The sequence below is a fragment of the Limulus polyphemus genome, unplaced genomic scaffold (assembly GCF_000517525.1).
Source record: "Limulus polyphemus unplaced genomic scaffold, Limulus_polyphemus-2.1.2 Scaffold1202, whole genome shotgun sequence".
NCBI lineage: Eukaryota > Metazoa > Arthropoda > Merostomata > Xiphosura > Limulidae > Limulus > Limulus polyphemus.
Window position 1 is genome coordinate 266,240 of NW_013666812.1, and position 23,409 is coordinate 289,648.

The following is a 23,409-nucleotide window of genomic DNA, read 5'->3' on the forward strand; positions in this document are numbered from 1 at the left end:
GGCCAAGTGGTAATAGTTTTACTCCAAAATTACTACCAGAATGGCCAAGTAGGTAATAGTTTTACTCCAAAGTTACTACCAGAATGGCCAAGTAGGTAATAGTTTTACTCCATAAGTTACCCCAGAATGGCCAAGTAGGTAATAGTTTTACTCCAAAAGTTACTACAGAATGGCCAAGTAGGTAATAGTTTTACTCCATAAGTTACCCCAGAATGGCCAAGTAGGTAATAGTTTTACTCCAAAAGTTACTACAGAATGGCCAAGTAGGTAATAGTTTTACTCCAAAAGTTACTACAGAATGGCCAAGTAGGTAATAGTTTTACTCCAAAAGTTACTACAGAATGGCCAAGTAGGTAATAGTTTTACTCCAAAAGTTACTACAGAATGGCAAAGTAGGTAATAGTTTTACTCCATAAGTTACCCCAGAATGGCCAAGTAGGTAATAGTTTTACTCCAAAAGTTACTACAGAATGGCCAAGTGGGTAATAGTTTTACTACCATAAGTTACCCCAGAATGGCCAAGTAGGTAATAGTTTTACTCCAAAAGTTACTACAAAATGGCCAAGTAGGTAATAGTTTTACTCCAGAATGGCCAAGTAAGTAATAGTTTTACTCTGTAAGTTACTTCAGAATGGCCAGATAGTTAAGTTTTATTCCAAAAGTTACCCCAGAATGGCCAAATAGTTAAGTTTTATTCCAAAAGTTACTCCAGAATGGCTAATTAGATATTGGTTTTATTCTATTTTTCTTGCATCACTTCAGTGACATCTCATTTTCTGTTGTTTCTGAAACTTTTATCATATATGAGATTGCCCTCCACCAATCAATGTGTTCAAGTATATGAGAAAAAAAACTTTTATCATTCTTTATGTTTGAGATGTCTTACTAACAGACAAGGGAAGGATTCATGTTTTGTCAATTCTACATACATGACAATTTTAATTCTATACTGATTTTGAAATGTAGTTTCAAATACATTTTTGTACTTCAAGCAGAAAGATTTCCTCCAAACAGAAAATGGGTTCAAAAGTGAACAGGAGGCACCACCTATATCCAGAACAAAGACAGACATTATAAAGATATAGAGCAGGGCCTTAATTCACCAACCTTGCCAAAAAAGCAAAAGGTTTTCTGGTTGACAAAGAAGACTAAATCAAAGCTAGGCAGGCTTCTGTACTCTTATCAAAAAGATCTGACATAAAAACATCCCAAATTTCACACTTGACCAGGCCTTTGGTCTTTGGATTAAATATTTTACCTTTTAGGGCTGATAGGTTCAGGAGGATAGAAATTTGATAGTCATTTAGTTATCAAGGCAAAAGTGGAATCTACCCACACAATGGTCATTTCATCTCTTGACAAAACACTGGGTTTACCAATGGTCATTGCTTTTGATGCAAATCCCAATTACTAGTTTTCATTCTGTGTGCTACATGTTTTTTACTCTAGCCAATAAAGTGGATTTTTTGAGACTAGAGTTCTCTCATCCTTTGAACTACTGTCAATATGGCTCTCTTTAGTACCTGTAAGTCTTTTAGTCGTATCATTTTGTTAGAATTGTGGGTAGTACATTGGTCTTCTATTTTGTCATTTACCTCTAAGATTAGATTATGATACTCTCCTGTGACTACATTGTAGTGTATTATATCAGTTGCTTATGGGAAATTTGTTTTCATGGCCTGTGTTTTAAGAATATATTTAACGACTGTCATAATACTTGATTCATTTGGCTGTTAATTTACTTGCAGTATAAAACCACATTTGATTAGTTAATTCCTCTCCTTGCCTTGATCAAGATATAATTGTATGAGGAAAGTTTACATCTTTGTAAACCTCATTCCAGTGGATCAAACTCCAAACAAGTGTAATGGTGATATATTGTTATATTGTGTTATTTTCTTTTTCTGAAAAATATAGTCTCAACTGGATATCATGTCAATTTGGAAATTTAGACAGTTTGAAACAACATAAATGTCAGTATGACTAAAAGTGTTTGTTTAAATGTGGAAATTCTGAACCAATGTAAAAGACCATGCTGCAAAAAATTTAACAACTATGATTAAAATTTAAAAGTAGCTAAGCCAAACATCATATTACAAACTAATAGACCCCCTCTGTGAACATAAACAAAACAGAGGAAACAACTGAAAACAGTAAGGTCTAGGAAATTAAAGTTAGTACTGCAGATGCCTAAAGAAGGCTCCCAATGACCACAACATAATTTAAAAAGTCCTCTCTCTCTCTCCACATGTGAAAGTTGGTCTATTGGGAAAGGCAAGTAAACAGACATGAAATCCCCAAAACAGGAGTTTCACAACATCTATTGTCTGCTTGGCAAGAGGCAGAAATATTTTTCTAATATTATATGCCATAAATAATCATAAGTAAAAATAAATGCATTCCTTTGCCAAATGGGTGTGAAACCAGGGCAAAAAAAAGCATTAAGTTGTCAATGATAAGGGAAGTAAATGAATTAATAAAAGAAGAGCATATTTCTACAAACACAGATTCTGACAGAACAAAAAATTGAAGATGGGTAAAATGTAGACCACTAAAAATTCATTACATGCACGACAAACCTCACTTGAACAAGCAGATAAAAAGAAATTGAAAAATACTGGTAGACAGTACAGCCAAATTTCTGTCAATTCTCCATAAGGAGAAAGAAATCAATATCTTCTGGTTCATCACACTGCTAATACCAAACATTTAGCTTAACTGCTGATTAAATGTGTTGAGAAGAAACACAATGAAAAGCTAACACAAAAATTCAACCTATTAGAAGCTCTGATAAAGTAAAAAATGACATCCTCAAAAGGAACAATAGATAGTATGTCCTTCTGAGCATGCTCACTTAAGTAATCACTTTCCACTGATACAGGAGAAATCCGTAATCTCAGAAAAGATTGAGTACCTACAGGAAGTGATGGAAGAAAGAGAGATAGTATGCAGTATATTTGATGTTTATCTGGAAGCAGAGAAATATATATATAAACATTCATTACTTTACTGCATTAAGTAGTTTAAAATAATGGTACAGAAGTAGAGCCATAAATTTCACTGAAGTCTATTAATACAAATATTTATACATTTTTAAAAAGAGAATAGTGTCTTAAAAGTAACCTTAATTTGGAGAATTGTAAAATTTTCATGAATTGTTCTAAATAATTATATAAAAAAAAACTATTAAAGGAAAATATAGTTATAATCTTTACTACATTTATAGCAGCTTGAAATCCCAAAATTGTAAGAATATTTGCAGCAACTAATTCCCAATTCTAACATATCTTAAAATAAATTTTCTTTTGTGAACAGGCTAATAAACGAAGAGATTAAATTTATACTTATATTAGAACAAGCAGTAATTTTCTCAGTATTATGAAATGTAGTAGTAAAAACAATGAACAAAAAGTTATCTTTCTGCATCTACACAATATGTAGCACTAATGTATATGATCTTCTGAGACCAAATTATTAAAATAATTAGTAATATTCAGGAATTAAATCATAATTAACATCACTCACAATTACAAGGCATGCATTGTTGAAGTTTTCATAAACTTTCTCAGCCACTTTAAAAGCTACTGCATCTGGACTGGCAAGGAAGAAAGCCAGTTTTTAAAACACAGTAATTATATATACACAGAAAATATGTACATACAGGAACATACATCAAGTTTAACTATGTCTCATAAATATCATTTGGGACTTTTTAAAATAAATTAGCACTTTTTTATAATATGATAATTTAATACTACTGGTTTAAAGCAAAGCTCTCTACAAATGTTGAATAAACAGTGTTATAGTAGTTTTATTTTACAGTTGTTATTGCTATATATGAACATCTGTAGAAGGTGTTATAAAATAATAATATATACATCAATAAACTAAGTTGCAGTTTAGTTAAATGAAACTTAATAAAAACATTTAACAACATTATTACCATTTTTTCTGTGTAATATTCTGAAAGTGAAAATTCAACATGTATTAAATTACTTTTAACTACTTACAGCTCTGACATTAAACATTTTAAGTTGCATAAAATAATAGATATGATTCAAACCACCTGTCTTCCAAAGTACAGGCAAATAACATTTTTATAGAATTTATATAAATATTAAAAATTGTTCCAATTCAAGAAATGTAATTCATGTAACAAAGATGTCCAGAATATCATTCATGCAAAATGTCTCTATGACTGAGCTTGAAAGTTTAAATATCTGTGAAGGACAATGGAATTACATGTACACCGTGCCACAAAAATATCATGCTTTTGTAACGGAGATAAATTAATGTAGTTTACATACATATATATAATTGTCATATGCAAAATATATTAGAATATGTAACATTCTCATTGTTAGTAAACACTGTGGGTGTTAAAATACTTATAAAATGGCTATACGGGTAGTGAGAAACAAGAAAAGACTATGTTTGGAAAATTTTACTTATCAGGTACAATGTAACAGTGAGTGTTACAGAAAGTTTAAAAGTAAACCCATATAGTGATTTTATAAGTTTGTTTACTCACTTGACTATGGGACTCCTGATTTTTATAACTCTCAATGATTGTTTACGTATTAATACTGTAAATTTCATTTATAAATTCAGGCATCAATAGCCCACCTACACAACAAAACAAACTTCCAACTGCTTTTTACCTTATTCCTGTCCTGTTCATCACATGTTATACACAGGACATAATGCTAGAGCAGCTGAGTATCATATGTGATACACAGCTGTATTTATCTGATATACAGCTGATGCTCATGAATGTAGCAATAGGAACTGGTTGTTTTGGTTATGAGATTAGAAAAGGGTTTCATATGAGCAACACATGTGACACTCAAAACATACATGTGAATGATGATAAGTTGAGTTAGTTTCACTCAAGAGAAAATGTGAACTAGGATTTTTTGCTAAAAATCTATTCGGCTCTCTTTCAATAATACTAGAAGAATGTTTTACCTCATACTTACTTTGGTAAGTAGTCAAATAAAAACCATTAAATGACCTAAGGCAGGGAAAGGGTTAAAACAAAAGTTTCTTTACAAAGCATGCTAAACATTATATATGTACACTTCTTATGAATATTCAAGTAGCTTGATGTATGGTATTAAAAGCTCTGAATGTCTTTAAGAAAAGAAAAATTGCAGTATTTTGAACCATAAACTCTCAAAATAGTAAAAAACAAGTAGTATTTACAAAAACAACAATAACAGATGCCTCACCCTGTGCGACCAAGTGATTTTTATCATGTTTTTTATATTTGTGAATTTTACTCACATGAGGTTTACTATGCATTATTGTTAAGTTTCAACAAATATAGAATGGATAAACACAGCTTTGAAAAATTGCATTAATAAAAACAGTGGAAGAAACTGAATTCCTTAAAGGTTTAAAAAAGCAGAAAAAGAGCCACAGCCACTAACACAGACAGTCAAGAGTTAACTGGAGTTCTAAAAGGTTGAACAAACATTGAGGATATACTGGGTTTTTCAAATGATTTGGGTAAACCCACATTAATGAGATAATACATCAGAAGCACTTTGACATTTCTGAAGATCTTCCTATAAATATTTGTATTGTATATTCTGACACCTGAAGCATTATCTATATACACTGTTCTTCATAATTCTTCTGTGAAATTTAACATTTAATTGGTTAGGATTCATCTTTAACAGTACATAGCACAGTAACAGATTTATAAACTGAGAGACATGCATCTTCTAGTTACTTTGTACAGCTAGTTTTCATTATTTATCACCCTGTTATTCGTCATTTGAAAATAAATTAACTCTATTGCCATGTGGTTGGTCAATTGACTGACCTCGTAACCACTTTGTAATCAATATGGTTTCCATATTATAACTTTTGATACAGTATATGTATCTTCACAAAATTTACCAGATTTTTAGTAAACATTAAGTCTTTTGTACACACAGTCAGATTTTTTCATGAAATACTTTTACTACAAATTTGTCTGTGAATATATGGAGTATATATTTTTTTTACTAGTCTGAGAGCAAACAGATATTCATGTTAAGATTAAAAATATTTTTGTCTCAAAAATCTCTAGTTTTAATTGCATAATCTCTGAAAGTTTATATTTTATCTGTTATTTTCTCTACCCTAACTGTATTATAGTCTTTACAAGGTTGGTCACTTTGACTGACCTCATCAATTGTTTTACTGTGGAAAACCAGCTTGGACTGAAAGTGAAATTGACAATTAACTGTAGAGAGAAAAATATAATATAATATAATATTTCACTTGATAGATTAAAACCTTGGCTTTCTATTGGTTATAAATAATATAGTATTAAAAGTAAGAAAAAACTACTGGCAGTTTATGGAAGAGGGGATGTGAAAGTTGGGCATGGCAGGAGAGGACTGATTTTCTATTTGATTGCTCTGTAACTAAACAAGATTAAAGGCTATGAAAATTATGCTTTGCCTAAACAAGAATGATATCATAGTGAGTAATTTACATTATATTTCATACATTTAGGGGTGGTGGTAAAGAAATTAGAGAAGAGGGGTTACGTGGAGAGTTTGTCCACTTGCACAATAATTATAATACGTACGTGTACAGTTTGTCCAACTGTATGATAACTTTTCAGGGATTGGATGATGTCTCTTTGTTGTTTCAAAAACAATTGCACCATGCTTTCTCCCAGTTTGGTTGTTGAAGTGCCCACCCTTTCTTAATTATGGCCTCTAAATGCCCAGCAAGTGATACTGTTGCACCACAAGGTAAAGTGGCTAAGAAGAAAAACACAATGCTGGAGAAAAACCTGAAAATTACACATAGTTTTGAGATTGGTGAACATGTGGTGGATATTGCATGTGATTTGTTGATCTCACCAACCATGGTGAGATCTGTGGCAAAAAAGCAGACATTCTTAAAAGTACCAAACGAAATGTTACATCCATGAGTGCAACTAAAATTACAAGAAGAAGGAGTAATATGATGGAGTGAATGGAAAAATTCTAGCTATATGGATTGAGGATCAAAACCAGCAATATATGCTCCTCAGTATGAGAATCATTATGGAAAATGCACTGAGTTTACATGCAAATAGAGAGTGAGAGTTCAACTGAGGAAAGTTTTAATGCAATCTGTAGTTGGTTTAACCACTTTAAACATCACAACAACTTTGCACAGCTTCAAAATTTCAGGAGAGGCAGCAAGTGCAGACCAACAGGCAGTAGAGGAATTCTTTGGCATTATGGCCTTTAATGTGGATGAGGCAATATTTTTCCATAAAGAATGCCTTTTTGTACATTTATTGTCTGTGAGGAAATAACTGCACCAGGATTTAAGGCAGCTAAAGTCTTCCTGACTTTCTTGCTTGAAAGAAACTCAGCAGGGAATTTCAAATTAAAACCCTTGATGGTTTATCATTCTTAAAATCCTCAAGCAATGAAAGGCTGCAGCAAGGCAAACCTGCCTGTAATGTGGTGTTCAAAATGAAAAGCATGGGTTACTCAGGATATTTTTCAAGAGTGGTTTGTTTATGATTTTTGCCCAGCTGTTAAGCGGTATTGTGAGTCATGACCTTCCTAAGAAAGCACTGTTACTCCCGGACAATGCCCCTAGTTATTCAATCAATCTTGACACTTTAACAACAAAAATTAAATTTGAAGTTGTGTTTCTTCCACCCAACATGACATCCATATTTCAGCCTATAGATCAGGGAGTGATAACTGTCTGCAAGGCATACTACCTGTGACGTACATTTTCAAAGCTTATCAAGGAGACTAATGGTGAAGATGGCATATCCACAATTATAACATCATGAAGACAAAGAAAACCATTAGAGAGTCATGGTGGGAAGTGACTGTCAAGCACATGAACAGTGTATGGAGAAAGTTGTGGCCTAACTGTGTAAATTATTTTGTTAGTTTTGAACCTGATATGCCTCAAATTCACAACAACATTGTCCAGCTTGCACAACAGGCTGATTTCAATGAAATTAATAAGGACAATGTGGAGGAGTTACTAAATTCTCATGGGGAGAGTTTAACAAATGAAGACCTCATACAGCTGGCCCAACAAGCAGAAGACATGGCTGCAAGTGATGCTGCTGAAGAGGCTGCACCAGAGAGAGGTCTTATATGCAAAGTGCTCTCAGACACCTTTAATAAGATCAATGAAGCAATAGAACTCTCCTCTGAAAATGACCCTGACATGGAGCACAAAAGTGCAGTGGCAAGGAAGATGCAAGATACAATTTCTTGTTGCCAAGAGATTTATAAAAAAAAAAACTTACCATCACTCCTTTCATTAAGAAATATGCAGCTACACCTGCACCTGAAGAAGAGGAAGCAGGTGATCCTGCTCTCTGCTCCTTTCCTCAGTAACTACCCACCATTCCTATGTGGAGTTAGCTTCAAGGCCATCACTGGCGAGTGTTATGTTTAAATTAATTTATCTTTAAGATGCTATTTTTTTATTGTTTAAATAATGAGTAAAATTATGTCAAATAGATTATTATAGAAACATTTTCATCAGCAGAACATATCTTCCATGTATTATACATAAAACCATGGGATAGTCGTCCTAACTGTTCATTATGGCATTTAAGAATGACAAATAACAAGGACTCAGTGAAATTGTTGGAAGCTGAGTCCTATTTTGAAAACCACCAACTGTCAATAATAAGTAAAATTTCATTTTTTCAAAACCCTTTTATACATTTGTAATATATGTGATCTTATGTGATAACAGAAGTTAATATTTTCATACACTGAAATATATTTCCGATAGGTACATCCACTCACTTGTTCAGTGTTGCCCTCTATATGTGCAAATTTTTTCTCTCACCACTAGCCTTGAAACTTCCACCTACTCCACTTTCAATGTTGTTCTACTGCATCTTTGCATGAGGCAATTGTCCACAAGTTACACCTCTATACTATTCAGCCTAACCTTCACTTCAAGATTAGACACAAAAGAAGCACCAGAAGTGAGAAGTACCTATCAGAAATATATTTTCAATGCTAAGGCTTGGGTGTTTGGTATTGCAAGGAGCTGGTTTCACTGACAGACCACTTGTGGGTTGCAACTCATCAGTTATAGTAGTGCATCGAACTGGACCAGGAATCAAAAGTCTTCTACCATCATTTGGATGTTGGGTTCCAGAGTGGCTGGTTTTGGTTGAGGATTTTCACACATGTACCCTGTCTGGACAGACAGAACAGAACATCTTTTCTTCCATCTCATAGGCTTGAGGTGACGACAGTAGGAACTCTCCTCTTACCTTGGACTGGTTTTGGACTGAAGTTGACCCACTGAATATGGTCTAACGTGCCCTAGCCATTCTAAACTGTGGGGGCACATCCGTTTAGTTTTCCCCATCGTTACTACATTTCATTGGGAACTCTCCATCCAGGGTGTTGAGCTCGACTAACCAGTATGTCTATATTAATGGATATGCTCCAACTAATTTCCACCCATTTAGGCATTGAGTGAAGAGTATACCTGGTACAGATGTGGTCTCCCACAGGGGTGTTCCTCTCTCAAGAGAGAGGTCACACTCCTCAGACATTCTTCAAATGCTTTCTGAGGGGTGCTCATCTGGGTAGCTTTTGCATAGATCCTTTCACATTTTCACTGTGGGATTTAGCTATTATGTGAGTGAAGGTAAGATACCATATTGGAAGTTAATATTTTCCTACTTGATGGAGGAGGTATGCCAGAGATACTCTGACCAACTAGTAGATCATATCCATGATAGGATGAGAGCTTCCAACAAACACATATGAGGACTTATGTTGGCTGGTTCAGCTCTAATCTAAAACCTATCATCTGGAATCCCACATACAGGTGATGGTAAGATAAGGGGTCCCAATTGGATGGCTGAAGTGCATTATGGTGGATCTACCCCAGTTTCTGATTCCATGGGAGGACCTACACCAATATAACACAACCACCCTACTCTCTACTAAATAGAATTGAGCATATTTAGGAGGAAGCCTCCATGGTCCACCACCCCCAGTAGTTAGGAACTTGTAAGGACTCCCACACTCTACTTGAAGAAGGGAGGACATACTGAGGAAGTCTAGAAGAATGCTGACACTGATGACTGTGCAATAAGTGACCACGGGAATCCTATTTTAAAAAGCTGACTGCCCCTGGTTTATTCAATCTAAGGAACAGTAGAGATGGGCAGCTATCTCCTTCTGCTTTACTTATGATAGTCCATGAGTCAGTATAGTCTGGTATGGGTATAATTATGAAGCAATAAACCAAGAGGAGAACCTACTGGCAGTCAAGTGGAACATCCCATTTCAGCAGTGTGTGCTATAGGCCTCAAGTGAGGTGTCTATATGTACATAGATTGGCAGGTCCAGCCCCTGGTTTTCTCTGGTGGGGATCCCTGCCAACTGCTCACCTGTTCCAGCTCCTTTCTACACCAGCCTTTAGGTCTTGACCCATCAGAAGTGGTGCACCAGAGGTACCCCAGATGGTATATATATATGCTTTTTGTGAAAGGCCATACAGTGTGGATAGCCAAAAGTATACTTGGACAGGCACCACTCACTACTGAGCAGGATCCATTACCTATAAGGGACATGACCCTGTTGGATAAGGAGAAAAGTAAACTGACCAATTCACAGCTGAACTGTCACATTACATGGCAACAGGGAATGTGATATCAGATGAGGACGAAACAGCCACATGATGTAGGTAGAGAGAGATGAATGTGTTAGGTGTAGTCCACATGCCAGACTGGATTATATTCTCCAAAGAATGACACAGATGAACTGCCAGGGGAAAAGTACAATGTTGAATACAGTGAGATGACACTAGGAAAAGATGTTGGGACTTGGTAGATAGGAATGTAAATGACAGCCAAATAAGTCAACGAATTTAACCCATTAGGGTAGAATGTGAAGATCACATTGAGAGGATGGGTTCCAGGTGACGAAAAATCTGGAACAAGAACTATGGGAGAAAGCCATGCAGGTGGTGTAACAGTGTAGAGCACAAACAGGACATAGACATCTATATGGATCTGAATGGGATTATAAATGGGAAATGGAAGGAAGGAAAGTTGACAGAAAAGAAGAGTTGCCCTCATGAGCTGCCAATTAAAAATGGGAGAACCAAACCAGAAAATACAGATTGGTCCCACACTTGCTTCAAAGACTCCAAGTGTTTGGTAAGTCTAGAAAAGGAAAATCTGCTTGGTGATAAGCCAAAGCAAAAGAAAAGATCCAAAGATATAGGGTTGAGGCATGCTGGATACCTCATGTAATTGGACCTGAAACAGGTCAGCATGGACTCTGATATCCAGATAGGGGGAAAAACAAGGTTGAGACCTCCTCAGCCGAAAGTATAGAACCTGAAGCCTGGGAAAAACAGATGTAGTAGTAGTCAGGATAGTGGTAAGCATGACATGAAATTCAGAATTCAAGGTTCAACCGAGGTAATTCATAAAAAGTTTACTTTCACTCAAAACTGTAAGTTAATATACTACTTTGAGAAAAAACACAACAAAATCAAGCACAAAGAAGAGTGTTGCACTTCTATTGGTGGAGGGTTGTCACATACTTATTTACATCCAAAAACAAAGCAGAACCACATTAAACGTGGGAGTTTTAAGGCAAGTGGTGAGCAAAAATATGTGCACATACAGAGGGCAGCACTGAACAAGAGAAGCTATTATGTTAGAGGAGGTAAGATACCATATCAGAATTTTGTTTTTAGTAACAGAATTGGATCGAAAATTTTCTCCAACCCATATATCAAAATCACAACAGATAAGTACATCCTATACGTCAGCACACGAAAGAGGTAAAATGGTGACAGGAGTGGGACAAAAGGACAGCTATTTGATCAGGGAGGTGGACAGAACAATTTCACATGCAATGATACAGGGAAGTCATGTCCTGAGGAAAGAGCAATGTGTGAGGATGGATCAGAGGGATGGAAAATTGAGATGGGGAAGACAGGGCTGAGACTTGGAGATGGACTAATAGAAACAAGGCTGGGATAATCTATGAGATTAAGAGGTGTCCCAAAACTAAGCAAGGACCTGAGGGAGGAGATGGAGAGGAAGACATGCATAGTAAAAAGATGGGAGAGACTGGACTGAAGACAAAGACGACACAAGAGACCAGAATAGAGAAAATTAGTAAAGAGAGATGTGGCAATACAACAAAAAAGGTGAGAAACAATGAGAAAGTAGAATAATAGATAACCAGTGGGTGAGGAACCAATCCATAGGGAGGAATTGGTCATGTCAAGAAGACAGCCAGCAAAGATATGCAGTGCCCCCAGAACATGAAAGGTTATGAACACATTTGAATGGTACAGGCCCAGAACTAGGAGTACATGTAATAGGGTGACATTGTATGAAATGAGCAATTACATCTAAACTCTATCTGATAATGGTACATTAAGTAGAAATGAACTGGACTTAATCATTATAGTTTATGTGGACATGTGAAGGAGTAAAGAACTTTAAGATTAACATGGATGTGTGTATGGCAATGAATAGTGAACCAATATGAAGCATTATCTTCTATGTATACAAGAGAAGAAGTAATGAACAAGAACTAAGTATTATCTTCTAGGTATACATGTTAATGAATAAGGAACTAGAATCAAACATTAATAGTTACGTATACATGGCAAGGTATAATCAGTTAAGACTAAGTATTATCTACCAAGGGTACATGTAAAGAAGTAATGAATGAGATGTAAATATTACCTACTATTTGGGCATATTAAAGAGTAATAAACCAGAATGAAATATCAACAACTATGTGTTACATGTGAAAGATGAACTATGAGTAAATATTATATACTAAGTGGTATACATTAAGGAGCAAGTAAGTATGAATAAAAATTATAGTCTAAGTACAAGTTAAGAGTAAGGAACTAGGTCTAAACAATATATCATATGTAGACATGTTAAGGAGTAACAAATAATGTCCAAACATTAAGTCCTATGAGTTATTTGTTAATGAAGATTAAACTATATCTAAATAAGAACTTCTACATGTTGCTTGGTAAGGCAGGAATGGCAAAGCATAAAACAGTGGGTACGAATTGAAACCCAAAGTAAATGCAGAGTGCAGCACTAACAGGGGAATAGAAAGGAAATAACAAGTAGAAGGCATGTGAGAAGAGTTGAGAGATGTTGAGTTGGTAGAGAAGAATACGGTGGAAAGTGGCTCAATTCCATCCTCCTTAACTTCAGCTTCAAAATCTGTGAAGGAAAATGTGGCAGGGATGGAAGAAGAGGATTCAGGCAGCAACATGGGACTCACCACATATTGGACAATGTTACTCTTCTTCATACTGTATTTTCCAACATGAGAGGCACCTTTTGCTATACATGATGGCTGTCACTAACTCAAAATAACTTCCTATATTGTTGGTAACTAAGTGATATTTGTACTCACATCAGAAGAAAAAGAATTTATGTTAGCCTGTGAATTCATATTGAAAGGTAGAAAATACAAAGTCTCAGCAAAAGTAAACATGTATTAGTATGATTGTGCTGATGAAAAGTATGAGGGTTTTCCTGTGTGAATGTAGAGAAAGCATTTATGGAAGGAGATGTGTCATACTCCTATTGGTGGAGGGTGTTTTTGCATGATACATCATCATGCAGTAATGCAAATTCACGTGAATTTTAGGTGGGAGTTTCACAAGGCTGGTGGCATGTGAATCTCTGTATTAGAATAGCATGGATTCTAGAGGAAATAGCTAATCTGTGTATGAAGGTGAGTTATCATGTCCAAAAAGTTGCCAATGCTATGAACACTTAACTTTGCTTACAACAAACACAGTCATTTCCTATGGACCAAAATTTACTTTTAACAAGTTCAAAATGACAGTTGCAAGCTTAAAATAGAAAATTAAGATTAAGCAAATGAAATGTGAAAATTTTTATACAAATAAAAGTATTTCTAATCTTAATTTGAAAATAACTTTACACTTGGAGCACTCAACACTCTGACTCCATATATTCATGGACAAATTTTTAGTAAAAATACTTAATTAAAAATTCTGATTTTTTGTCTACAAAAGACATGCAATGTTTACTAAAAGCTTGAAAATTTTCATAAAGGTACACAAAATATGTTAAAAGTTATAATATTGAAACTCTGATGGTCACTCTAGGGTTATGAGGTCAGTGTAATTCACAGAGTAAGTAGTGAAAGAGTGAGAAGAAGCTATTTGAAGTCAGTTAGTGTCTTGAATTTAACATTTAATAAATTTCATCCCCTTTTTCTTCAGGGAAAAGCTTTGGATAAACAAAAGTAGATATCCTATAAAAGTCAAAACACTTTTTAAATGTATAACCAATGAAAAATTGTAACCTCAATTTACACAAAAAAATGTCATCCTAATGCCCAAAAATCATACCTTGAATCTTGATAATTCCTGTTACCCTGATAATACCCAACTATTTCAAGTCCTTTAGACTTGCAGTAATGGTCCACCTGTTAAACACAAATAACAAAACACATAAATTAATAGCTATAAATTGATTAGTTTTATTTTTGTACCAAGTATGAAAAACAGTTGAAGGAAATGTATATATATATCTTTACATATGAAAAAAAAAAAATGCTAGGTAAAATCTCGCTAAACGTTTTAGTTTTCTATAACAGTTCATTTTTTTAAAGAAAATATTGGCATGTTTAAGAAGCCTGGAAGTTCAAGTTTTGAACCATTACTGCTTACACTGAAATTTCTTGGATCTAATATATTACACAAATTTTGTTTACTTTTAATTTTTCTTTCAGATACCTTAATCTGCAGACTGGTAATGATAAGTTGCTACTAGGTGGTATATTAAAAAGTGACAATGGCACAGCTAAAAACAATAATTTTTTTAACCCTACTTAGAAAAGCACAGACACATCTTGATTTTGGTAGATTTGAACAAATAGTTACCCGTATGAACAAAAGTTTACCCTCTGATATGGTTAATGAATTATCGGAATCCTTATAATGAGACAAAATGATGACTATAAAAACACCTTAAGTGTTGTTTTGCAATATAATATACAATTTAAGGACACTCAGGGGCCTATTTGTCCATTTATGCTGTCCCTTCCACTAAATTAAACTTTGAAATAAAAATAAAATAGCCAGCCCTTATTATTTAAATATTTAACAAGCCTTTCCTTATTCTCCCTTAAATTTACTACATCCACCACATGTGAGGGCAACCCATGCCAATGACTAACCACCACGTTAGAGAAATAAAACTGACTCCTACCCTGCCAAAATTTATATTTGTGTTCCCTAGTCCCACCATTAAATACAAAAGATTATGCATCAACACTATCAATTCCCCTAACAACCTTAAACACTTCATTCAGATTTACTCTAATTCTTCTTTCAGATACCTTAAACTGTCCTTATGTGACAACCTTTCCATTCCAGGTATTATCCTATTAGCCATCTTCTGAACCATTTCCAACAGTTCAATGTCTTTCATGAGGTAAGAAACCCAAGGCTAAACATAATACTAATGGTGTATTGTACTTTACAAAACAATGGAAATGGTTATGCAGTGTAAAGGATATTTTTCAGTGAAGAAGATTGTAGTTACTGTAAACATTTAAGAGTAAAATGATAACTAGTAAAACTAATCAACAAAGATTTCAGTTTAAGATTCAAACATGAAATTATGATACAATCTTGAAATGATGATGTTGAGAACACTACTTCAAGATATTCAAGTAAAAGATAACAAAACAGGATTTTTGTTGTGAATGCATTAAATGTGAAATAGGAAGACCATCACATGAGACAAGTATCTTGCTACTTCTCACAGTATTATTAGGTTTTATTTAATCAGTACAAAAAACCTCAGCACAAAGCTGCCACAAGAAACTCAATTAACAAAACCAAGATTGTTCCAATAAGAAGCATTTTGTCATCTCCAGTTATTCTGATGGATTTTATTTTTGTGTATGTGTGTGTATTGTGTAGAATATGTCGAGTATCAAATAATTTGTTAACTCCTGGTGGCAACTGTTTCTAGAGAAACATTACGAAAACACTAAATTTTAGGAACATAATTTCACATTTACTACAAAACCTCAATAATTGAATATTTACAGTTAGAAACTTGTGTGCAAAAGCATTCAAATAACTTAATTATTACTTGAACACAAGTACATAACAGAGATTACAAATATTGCTCTACATGTTGTTCAGTATGTTTTAAGCCTAATGATCTATTATATGTAATTGATATATGTACTACCTTTTGTAGTTTCTAAATCAGTAAACTTTCAAACACTGGGAAGGTTCTTTCAATACTGGAAATTAATGTAAGATAGATATCCACTGCATGTCTGTTATCTAAATTTTGGCAGGGTAGGTGTCATCTTTAGTCAATTTTATTTCTCTAACAGGGTGGTTAGTCTTTGGAATGGGTTGCATTCAGATGTGGTGAATGTAGCAAATTTGATGTTGTTAAGTTATACAAACCACTGCTAAAACTCAAATTATTAAGATTCAATAGAAAGCTCTTTAGAAGAATTATATTTGCAGCAGGTACACATGTAAGATGTAAACTTAAGTATTAGTGGGTGGGTGTTTTTGCACCACTGTTAAGGTTTCAACAATGATATAATTATTGATGATTTTAAGATATTATGACAGAGACCTGTGTAACTTGATTAATGCAAAAAAAATCATATTTTTTTTAAATAGTAAAGTCTTTAATGATGAAAATATAACCTTTTAAACTGAAACAAATGAAATATATATAATACATGTACTACTTTTTCTATCCACTACACATTTTAAAGGTGTTAAGACACCATTTTCACAAAGCTAACATGCTGCAAGTATACACTATCAACTTCACATCTTACATTACTGAGCTTAAGTATTGCTTCTTGGCACTTGTGTATAATGTTAAGATAATGAATAACACACATTGTTAAAATGGGTACACTATTAAAAATTTATAATTATAGCCCTTCAAAAAAAGTCAACTCTACATATTTTGATGTTACAATGTTATCATCAAGAGTGAATTGTGCAACTACTTTTTTTTTAACAATGAATAATGGGATTGACTGTTACATTATAATACTCTCATAGCTGAAATATCAAACATTTTATACAAAGGTTTCGATCCCACACCTGAAGACTGGTGATGATAAGCTGTAACTAGGTTGTATATTAAAAAGTGATGGTGGCACAGGTAAATAGAATAATTATTTTAACCCTACTTAGAAAAGCACAGACACATCAGGATTTTGAGAGATTTTAACTGTAATAAAGTATTATGGAAAAACTGGTATACAAGTAAATCTGAAAACAGTGAAGAATTGAAATTCACTGAATGCGTAAGAGATAACTACATGTTTCAACACATAGAGCAACCAATAAGGCACTATTTCGGTCAGGAGCCAAGCATAGTTGACTAAACTTTTTCAACCAAGGAAAATATGATTTATAACATTAAGTACTATAGTCCTCTTGATAAAAGTGATCATTCTGAACTAGTGTGTGGTTTTATTTGTTATATGGACACTCTTCAAAAAGTAAAAAATAAAATGACATATTACTGTGACAGGGGTAGATATATAGAAATGAAAAAAAAAAGACAGATATTGATCAGAAGAAACTGTTTAATAGTTGTGATGAATATATAGACATAAAATGGAACAAATTTAAAATAAAAACTGCAATTGATAAAGTGTTCCTTGTAAACTGGTAGACACTAGTAAACCTATCTGGTCAAACAAAGGAAAGTTACCGATCAACGAAGTGATTAAAAAGGAAATTAAAGCTAAATAAAGGGTTTGGGAAAATACTTATATAAGATGAAAACAAGAAATAAAATTCAATTGAAAAAGAAATAAGGTCAGAGTCCTCATACAAAAATTACAGAGAGATAAGGAATGGGACATAGCCAAAGATGTTAACAGAAATCCAAAGAAATTTTGCAATATATGAAGTCAAAAACAGTGTGATTATCATTTTATCATAGACATGTCAGGGTAGGTATCAATGTAATATAACTAAGAACTAAGGAAAACCAAGTTGAGACAAAACATGTCTTGATTATTACAGACTATTACACTCTCTTGCTATGAGGTTGGTCCAATTAACCGACCTCATACTCATTTTATATTCATGCATTTTACAGTGTAACCATTAGCCCTTTGGATACTATAATCGGATTTAGCTGACTTAACATTTATAGCCATTTGGTGCAACAAGTGCATTTACTTCACGGTATCACAAAAATTTCCTCATAGTGCAACAATTGCGATACTCACGCGTCCTTGAATTTTCCACCTTAGCACCGCACGTACATACATCCCTGAGCAAAAGTGCAACTAATGGATTTGGATATTGAAAAAGAACTAAAAAATGTCAAATTTTAAATTTCATTTTTAGTGGATAATTGACACTTTTTGAGATCCCACCCAAAATCTAATATTGAAAGTCATGTAAGGATGATCTCTATATAGCTGTATTCTTGTTTGCATTATTTTTGGCATTGCAATCCCTATATAATTTTACATTTACAAAATGTTTTTTATTACTTGTTTTGTGAGATGATTGTGTGTGATGAAAATAAAGAGAGACTAATGAAAAAGAAAAGGCTGAAGTGACAACAAATTATTTCAAAACTGTGTTTGCTAATGAACCTAATGAATCTCCTAATATTGAACAAAGATATTATACTGAGTTAGGTAACATTAAACTAACTGACGATATTTTATTGTTGAAATTACATGAGCTGAATATATAAAACATTTGAGCCTTATATAATATATTTTTGAGTTTTGAAACAACTGAAAGAAATAATTAGCAAATCACTGGTGAATGGAAGAAGCTAGAATTTCTGCTACATTTAAAAACAACAGTGTTTTTGTCTATCAGCTTAATATATATATGTAAACTTCTTGAATCAAGTATAAACAAGTGTTTTTGTCCATCAGCTTAACATATATATGTAAACTTCTTGAATCAAGTAAAAAATAACAGTGTTTTTGTCCATTAGCTTAACATATATATGTAAACTTCTTGAATCGAGTAAAAACAAGTGTTTTTGTCTATCAGCTTAATATTTATATGTAAAATTCTTGAATCAAGTATAAACAACAGTGTTTTTGTCCATTAGCTTAACATATATATGTAAACTTCTTAAATCGAGTAAAAACAAGTGTTTTTGTCTATCAGCTTAATATTTATATGTAAAATTCTTGAATCAAGTAAAAATAGGTGTTTTTGTTCATTTTACAAGAATTAGTCAGTAAAAAGCAATTTGGAATCATTGATTGTTATTCTACAACTTTACAGTTATTCAAGTTATGGAAGAATGTTGTTAGATGACGGATAACGATGAATACAGCTTAGTAATTTACAAAGGCCTTTGACAAGGTACCACACTTGAAACAATTTAGTAAAGTGAAAAACTGTGGGATTGGTTACAGCATTCTTGTTTAATAGAAAACAATGAACATGTATGAATGATAAGTTGTCTAACTATATGGATGTATCTTGTGGAATTCCCCAAGAAAATGTGCTTGGTCCTGTTTTATGTTATTTAGATCGATGACTTCCTAGAAGTTATAACCCATTCAGATGTTTATTCAGTTGATGACAATACTATGATTTTCAAGAATATAAATAATATTAATGATTGTGATCAATTACAAGAATATCTGAATACACTGATAAAATGGTCAAATATTTGGTTATTAAAATTTCATTTCAAAAAATGTAAAATTTTAGTCCTTGGAAATTATTACATTGATAATCATGAACTAGCACATTAAAAAAGGAAAAGACCTTGGTGTTACTCTTCACTGAATTATCACTTGAATATCATATGCAATAAAACATTAATAAATTTAACTGTATAATGTCTCTTCTAAGGAGGGCTTTTATATAGATGGATGAAAAAATTTTCTTATACTGACAAAAAAAGAGCTTGAAAGACCTAACTTGAAGTATGCTAATCATGTTTGGTGTCCTCATAAGGTAAGTGATATAGAGACTCTTGAAAATGTTAAACAAAGGGCTACTGGGCTTGTACCATCACTAATTAATTCAAGTTATGAAGACAGGTTAATGTATGTGACAGAAGTAGCTCTGGACTTTGACACAGCAATCACCAAAAACAATAAACGATGCCATAGCAAGAAACTATACATGAAGCAAACAAACAAGAACATAGGAAAATACTTTTTTCTTTTTAATACACAATAATTCAAACATGGAATTCACTCACAGAAGAAATAGTATCAACACCTAGTATCTTAGCATTTGAAACAGATTGTATATTCAGCAGAAGCACGAACCACTCATGTACGACTACTTAACTGTTCTACCAAGCAGCCACATATGATGGTTGTGGCCCAATGTAGACACTTGAGCCTGCATGTGAGGATCACCTAAGTAACACATTGCATGCAGACAATAAACCATTTCAATGAACATCCATGGTATAGGTTTCATGCTGAGGATCTGTAAGATTCCTTTTATAGGTCTACTTTAGTATTTAACTACAAATCAATGTGTAATCTGTAATTATCTAAGTTAAAATGTACAATTTCCAAAAATATTCATATACTAAATCTGAATTGATTTTTTAAATTCCCAGTGGGATTAGTAGTAGTGCTGGTATCAGCGATGATCACATTCATACTGAACAGGGGAATAAATGAAATGCATCAACAATGAACAAATTATAATTGAAGCATTTTAAATTCCAAATCTTAACTTGGTTTCTGTATAGGCCTAGTATCACTAGTTCTTATAAATTTTAAAATTGAACTTGAAGAGAAAAAATTTTACATAATCCTCCTTAGTAATCTGTTGTCAACATACTATGACAAAATAAAGTATAAGGTTATTTTTAAACTTTTAAACATAAGTAGCATAATTATGTAAATTATGTAATTATGCTCAAAACAATATACTATTAATTAACAATACAACCTCAAAAGTAATAAATAATAACATACTGTTTATATACATATATATATGCATACCATCTTCAGAAAATTCCTACAATAAACACAAAACTGATTTCAAATAATTACATGAATGTTAAATAAAAGTTTATATGCTATCATAAACATTTGTAAGTACAATTTTCAGACTCACAGTCAAACTAATAAGCAAAATCTCCTCAACTGACATTAAAGTTTTAACTATAGGCCACTTAGACTTGGAATTTATCAAAGGGTTCTACTTATTAAACATATTCTCCCTAAGCTTGGATAATAGCTTCTGTTGAGCTAAGCTCATTTTATTCTTTCTCACTAGTTATATAGATATTTCAACTAATTCATTTGTCATGGATCTTAACATTATTCTTCATATTATAATCTCAGTATATCAGCTTTTATTTAACATTCAGGTGATAATTTGTAGTTGTGGTCTTGTGTTATTTAAGAATTCTCTTAAGATAGAATGTGTGTATATTTTGAAAAATTCAAGAAAATTGTTATTTGTTACTTTTGTAGTTGTACTATTCATCATTACACTGTTTTCTGCCTCTTGAACCTTTTTCCAATAGACTTAAGAAATTATGCTGTGCTAAGTCAAAAAAGTGTAAGATTATAAAGGCATATGACTTTATTAGACATAATAAAAGTTTGATGATAAATAAAAGTGGCAACACTCATGAGACAGCTACAGGCATTTAATATTAACATGTTTCAAGTTATACATATTCCATCTTCAGAAAGCTATATTAAACAAAGTCAAATAAGATACAAAGATTTCTAGGTTTATAAGGTGAGGAACTGAAACATGTTTTCAGGACAGGTGTACAGCACAACGTAATGCAGTTTCCAAGTGCCTGGCTGATAGTTAATTTATAAGCAGTGGCTAGATACCTGACAGTTTGGAATATTTTCAAATACTAAATTATAAATGCCTGGCAGTCCAAATATTTCAATATTGATGAGCTACAACAACAACAATAATAACTTCAAATATATATATATATATATAATGATTGTGAAATTATGTACTACTTGGTATCTAGTAGTAGTAGTATTTCGAAGATTGATGTAGGCAACTTGCAAGTTGTAGCAAGCATACATGCTGATGGACACTACAAAACTCGTCAGAAGGATAATAATCAATATTTATTTTTTTCATGTCCTTCAATCGTGCTTGAAGTTGAGCTTCAAGACAAATCAGTCTCATAATTTACTATTAGTATTACTCATTCTCTAACTGAGTCTCTAAGTCAAGCGAGAGGTGATCGTAGCTCATCAATAGTTAAATTTTGGGCTGTTGGGTATTTAGTATTTGAAACTGACAGATCGTTCCCGGGTATCTAGGTGCTGTGTAATTTATGTAGAACTTACTACTTAAATCAAGCCATAACGTTGGGCCTACCTGCATGAATGCTACTTCTAACATGGGTGTCAGACCTAAACTCGTATGAAAAAGAGGTATAGAGTCAACAATATTTATTACTAGTTGCCCTCTTTCGTGAGTTTTCTTTTCTTCTGCTATGAATATACCGTTTACCGCACTGTGCGGATATTTCATCATGTGTAACAACATCTTACAGTACGCCCTGACACTAATAACGATTTCAACCATCTTGAGTTTACCTACGTAACCGGAAAAACGCGTATATTGACATTTGAAATACTACACTGTCGAAATAATAGTCATTGTATAAAAATTTAAACCTGTGGTCAAAAACTATGTTGTTTTTCTCATAGCCTTGCACGCTACCTCTTCCACCGATTACTGCTACACCATAAAAAAAAACAGCACCGCTGCTGTTGTCTATACATATTTATAAATCTAACGGCGCTCTCGCTACCGCTACTTTTTAAACTGACATTTTACATTGTAATTTTTTTCAGTGGATAATGTAAGAATGCAAAACGCGCATTTATTGGTAAATGGTAATACTTACTGCTACAGTAACATAATACAGACTTTTCAGAACAGTCTATTCATATTTGTGAAAGTAGCTAACAACAATACAGATTTCAATACATTCGATGATAGCACAAAACAGAACGTCAAAAATTAAATGAATATAATGATAGTGATAATAAAAATATCCAAACTAGTATGAAATAATAAACATCTAACATTAGAAGATATTACTGCTTTATTATTTGTTCAATTTTATTATTGTTTTAATTTCAGTAGCATCAGCTTTTCGAAATTGTTATCCGTCAATTCAGCTCTTCTCTTTGTGGCTTCAAAATGTATTTCCCTGTTGAGAAAATGCCCTCTACAATTTCATTCGATCAAATGAGGGTATTGTTACGTATCTGCTTATTTGTTTGTTTCCGGTAAAAATTATTTCTGAGGATCTTCAGCGATACAAGTCCCCTCTTGATTAAACCAGTTTATTCTTCCTCGATACAAACTTTTAGTACACAGTAGTTCCACAATAGTACGTTT

General features: G+C 33.1%; 1 protein-coding gene across 3 annotated transcripts in view; it reads right to left on the minus strand.

Annotated features, from left to right (window-relative positions):
* The window catches only part of LOC106462587 (ER membrane protein complex subunit 8-like), a 36,789-nt gene extending 14,010 nt beyond the window's left edge, over positions 1–22,779 (minus strand). For all 3 annotated transcript variants that reach the window (XM_013922530.2, XM_013922529.2, XM_022389883.1), the window contains exons 1-3: positions 22,375–22,779; positions 14,392–14,468; positions 3,526–3,595 (exon numbers count right to left, since the gene is read on the minus strand). In XM_013922530.2, coding sequence (XP_013777984.1) covers positions 3,526–3,595; positions 14,392–14,468; positions 22,375–22,584 — 357 coding nt within the window. In that variant the 5' untranslated portion in view covers positions 22,585–22,779. The remainder of the gene's footprint in view (positions 1–3,525; positions 3,596–14,391; positions 14,469–22,374) is intronic.
* Between the last annotated feature and the right edge of the window lie 630 nt (positions 22,780–23,409).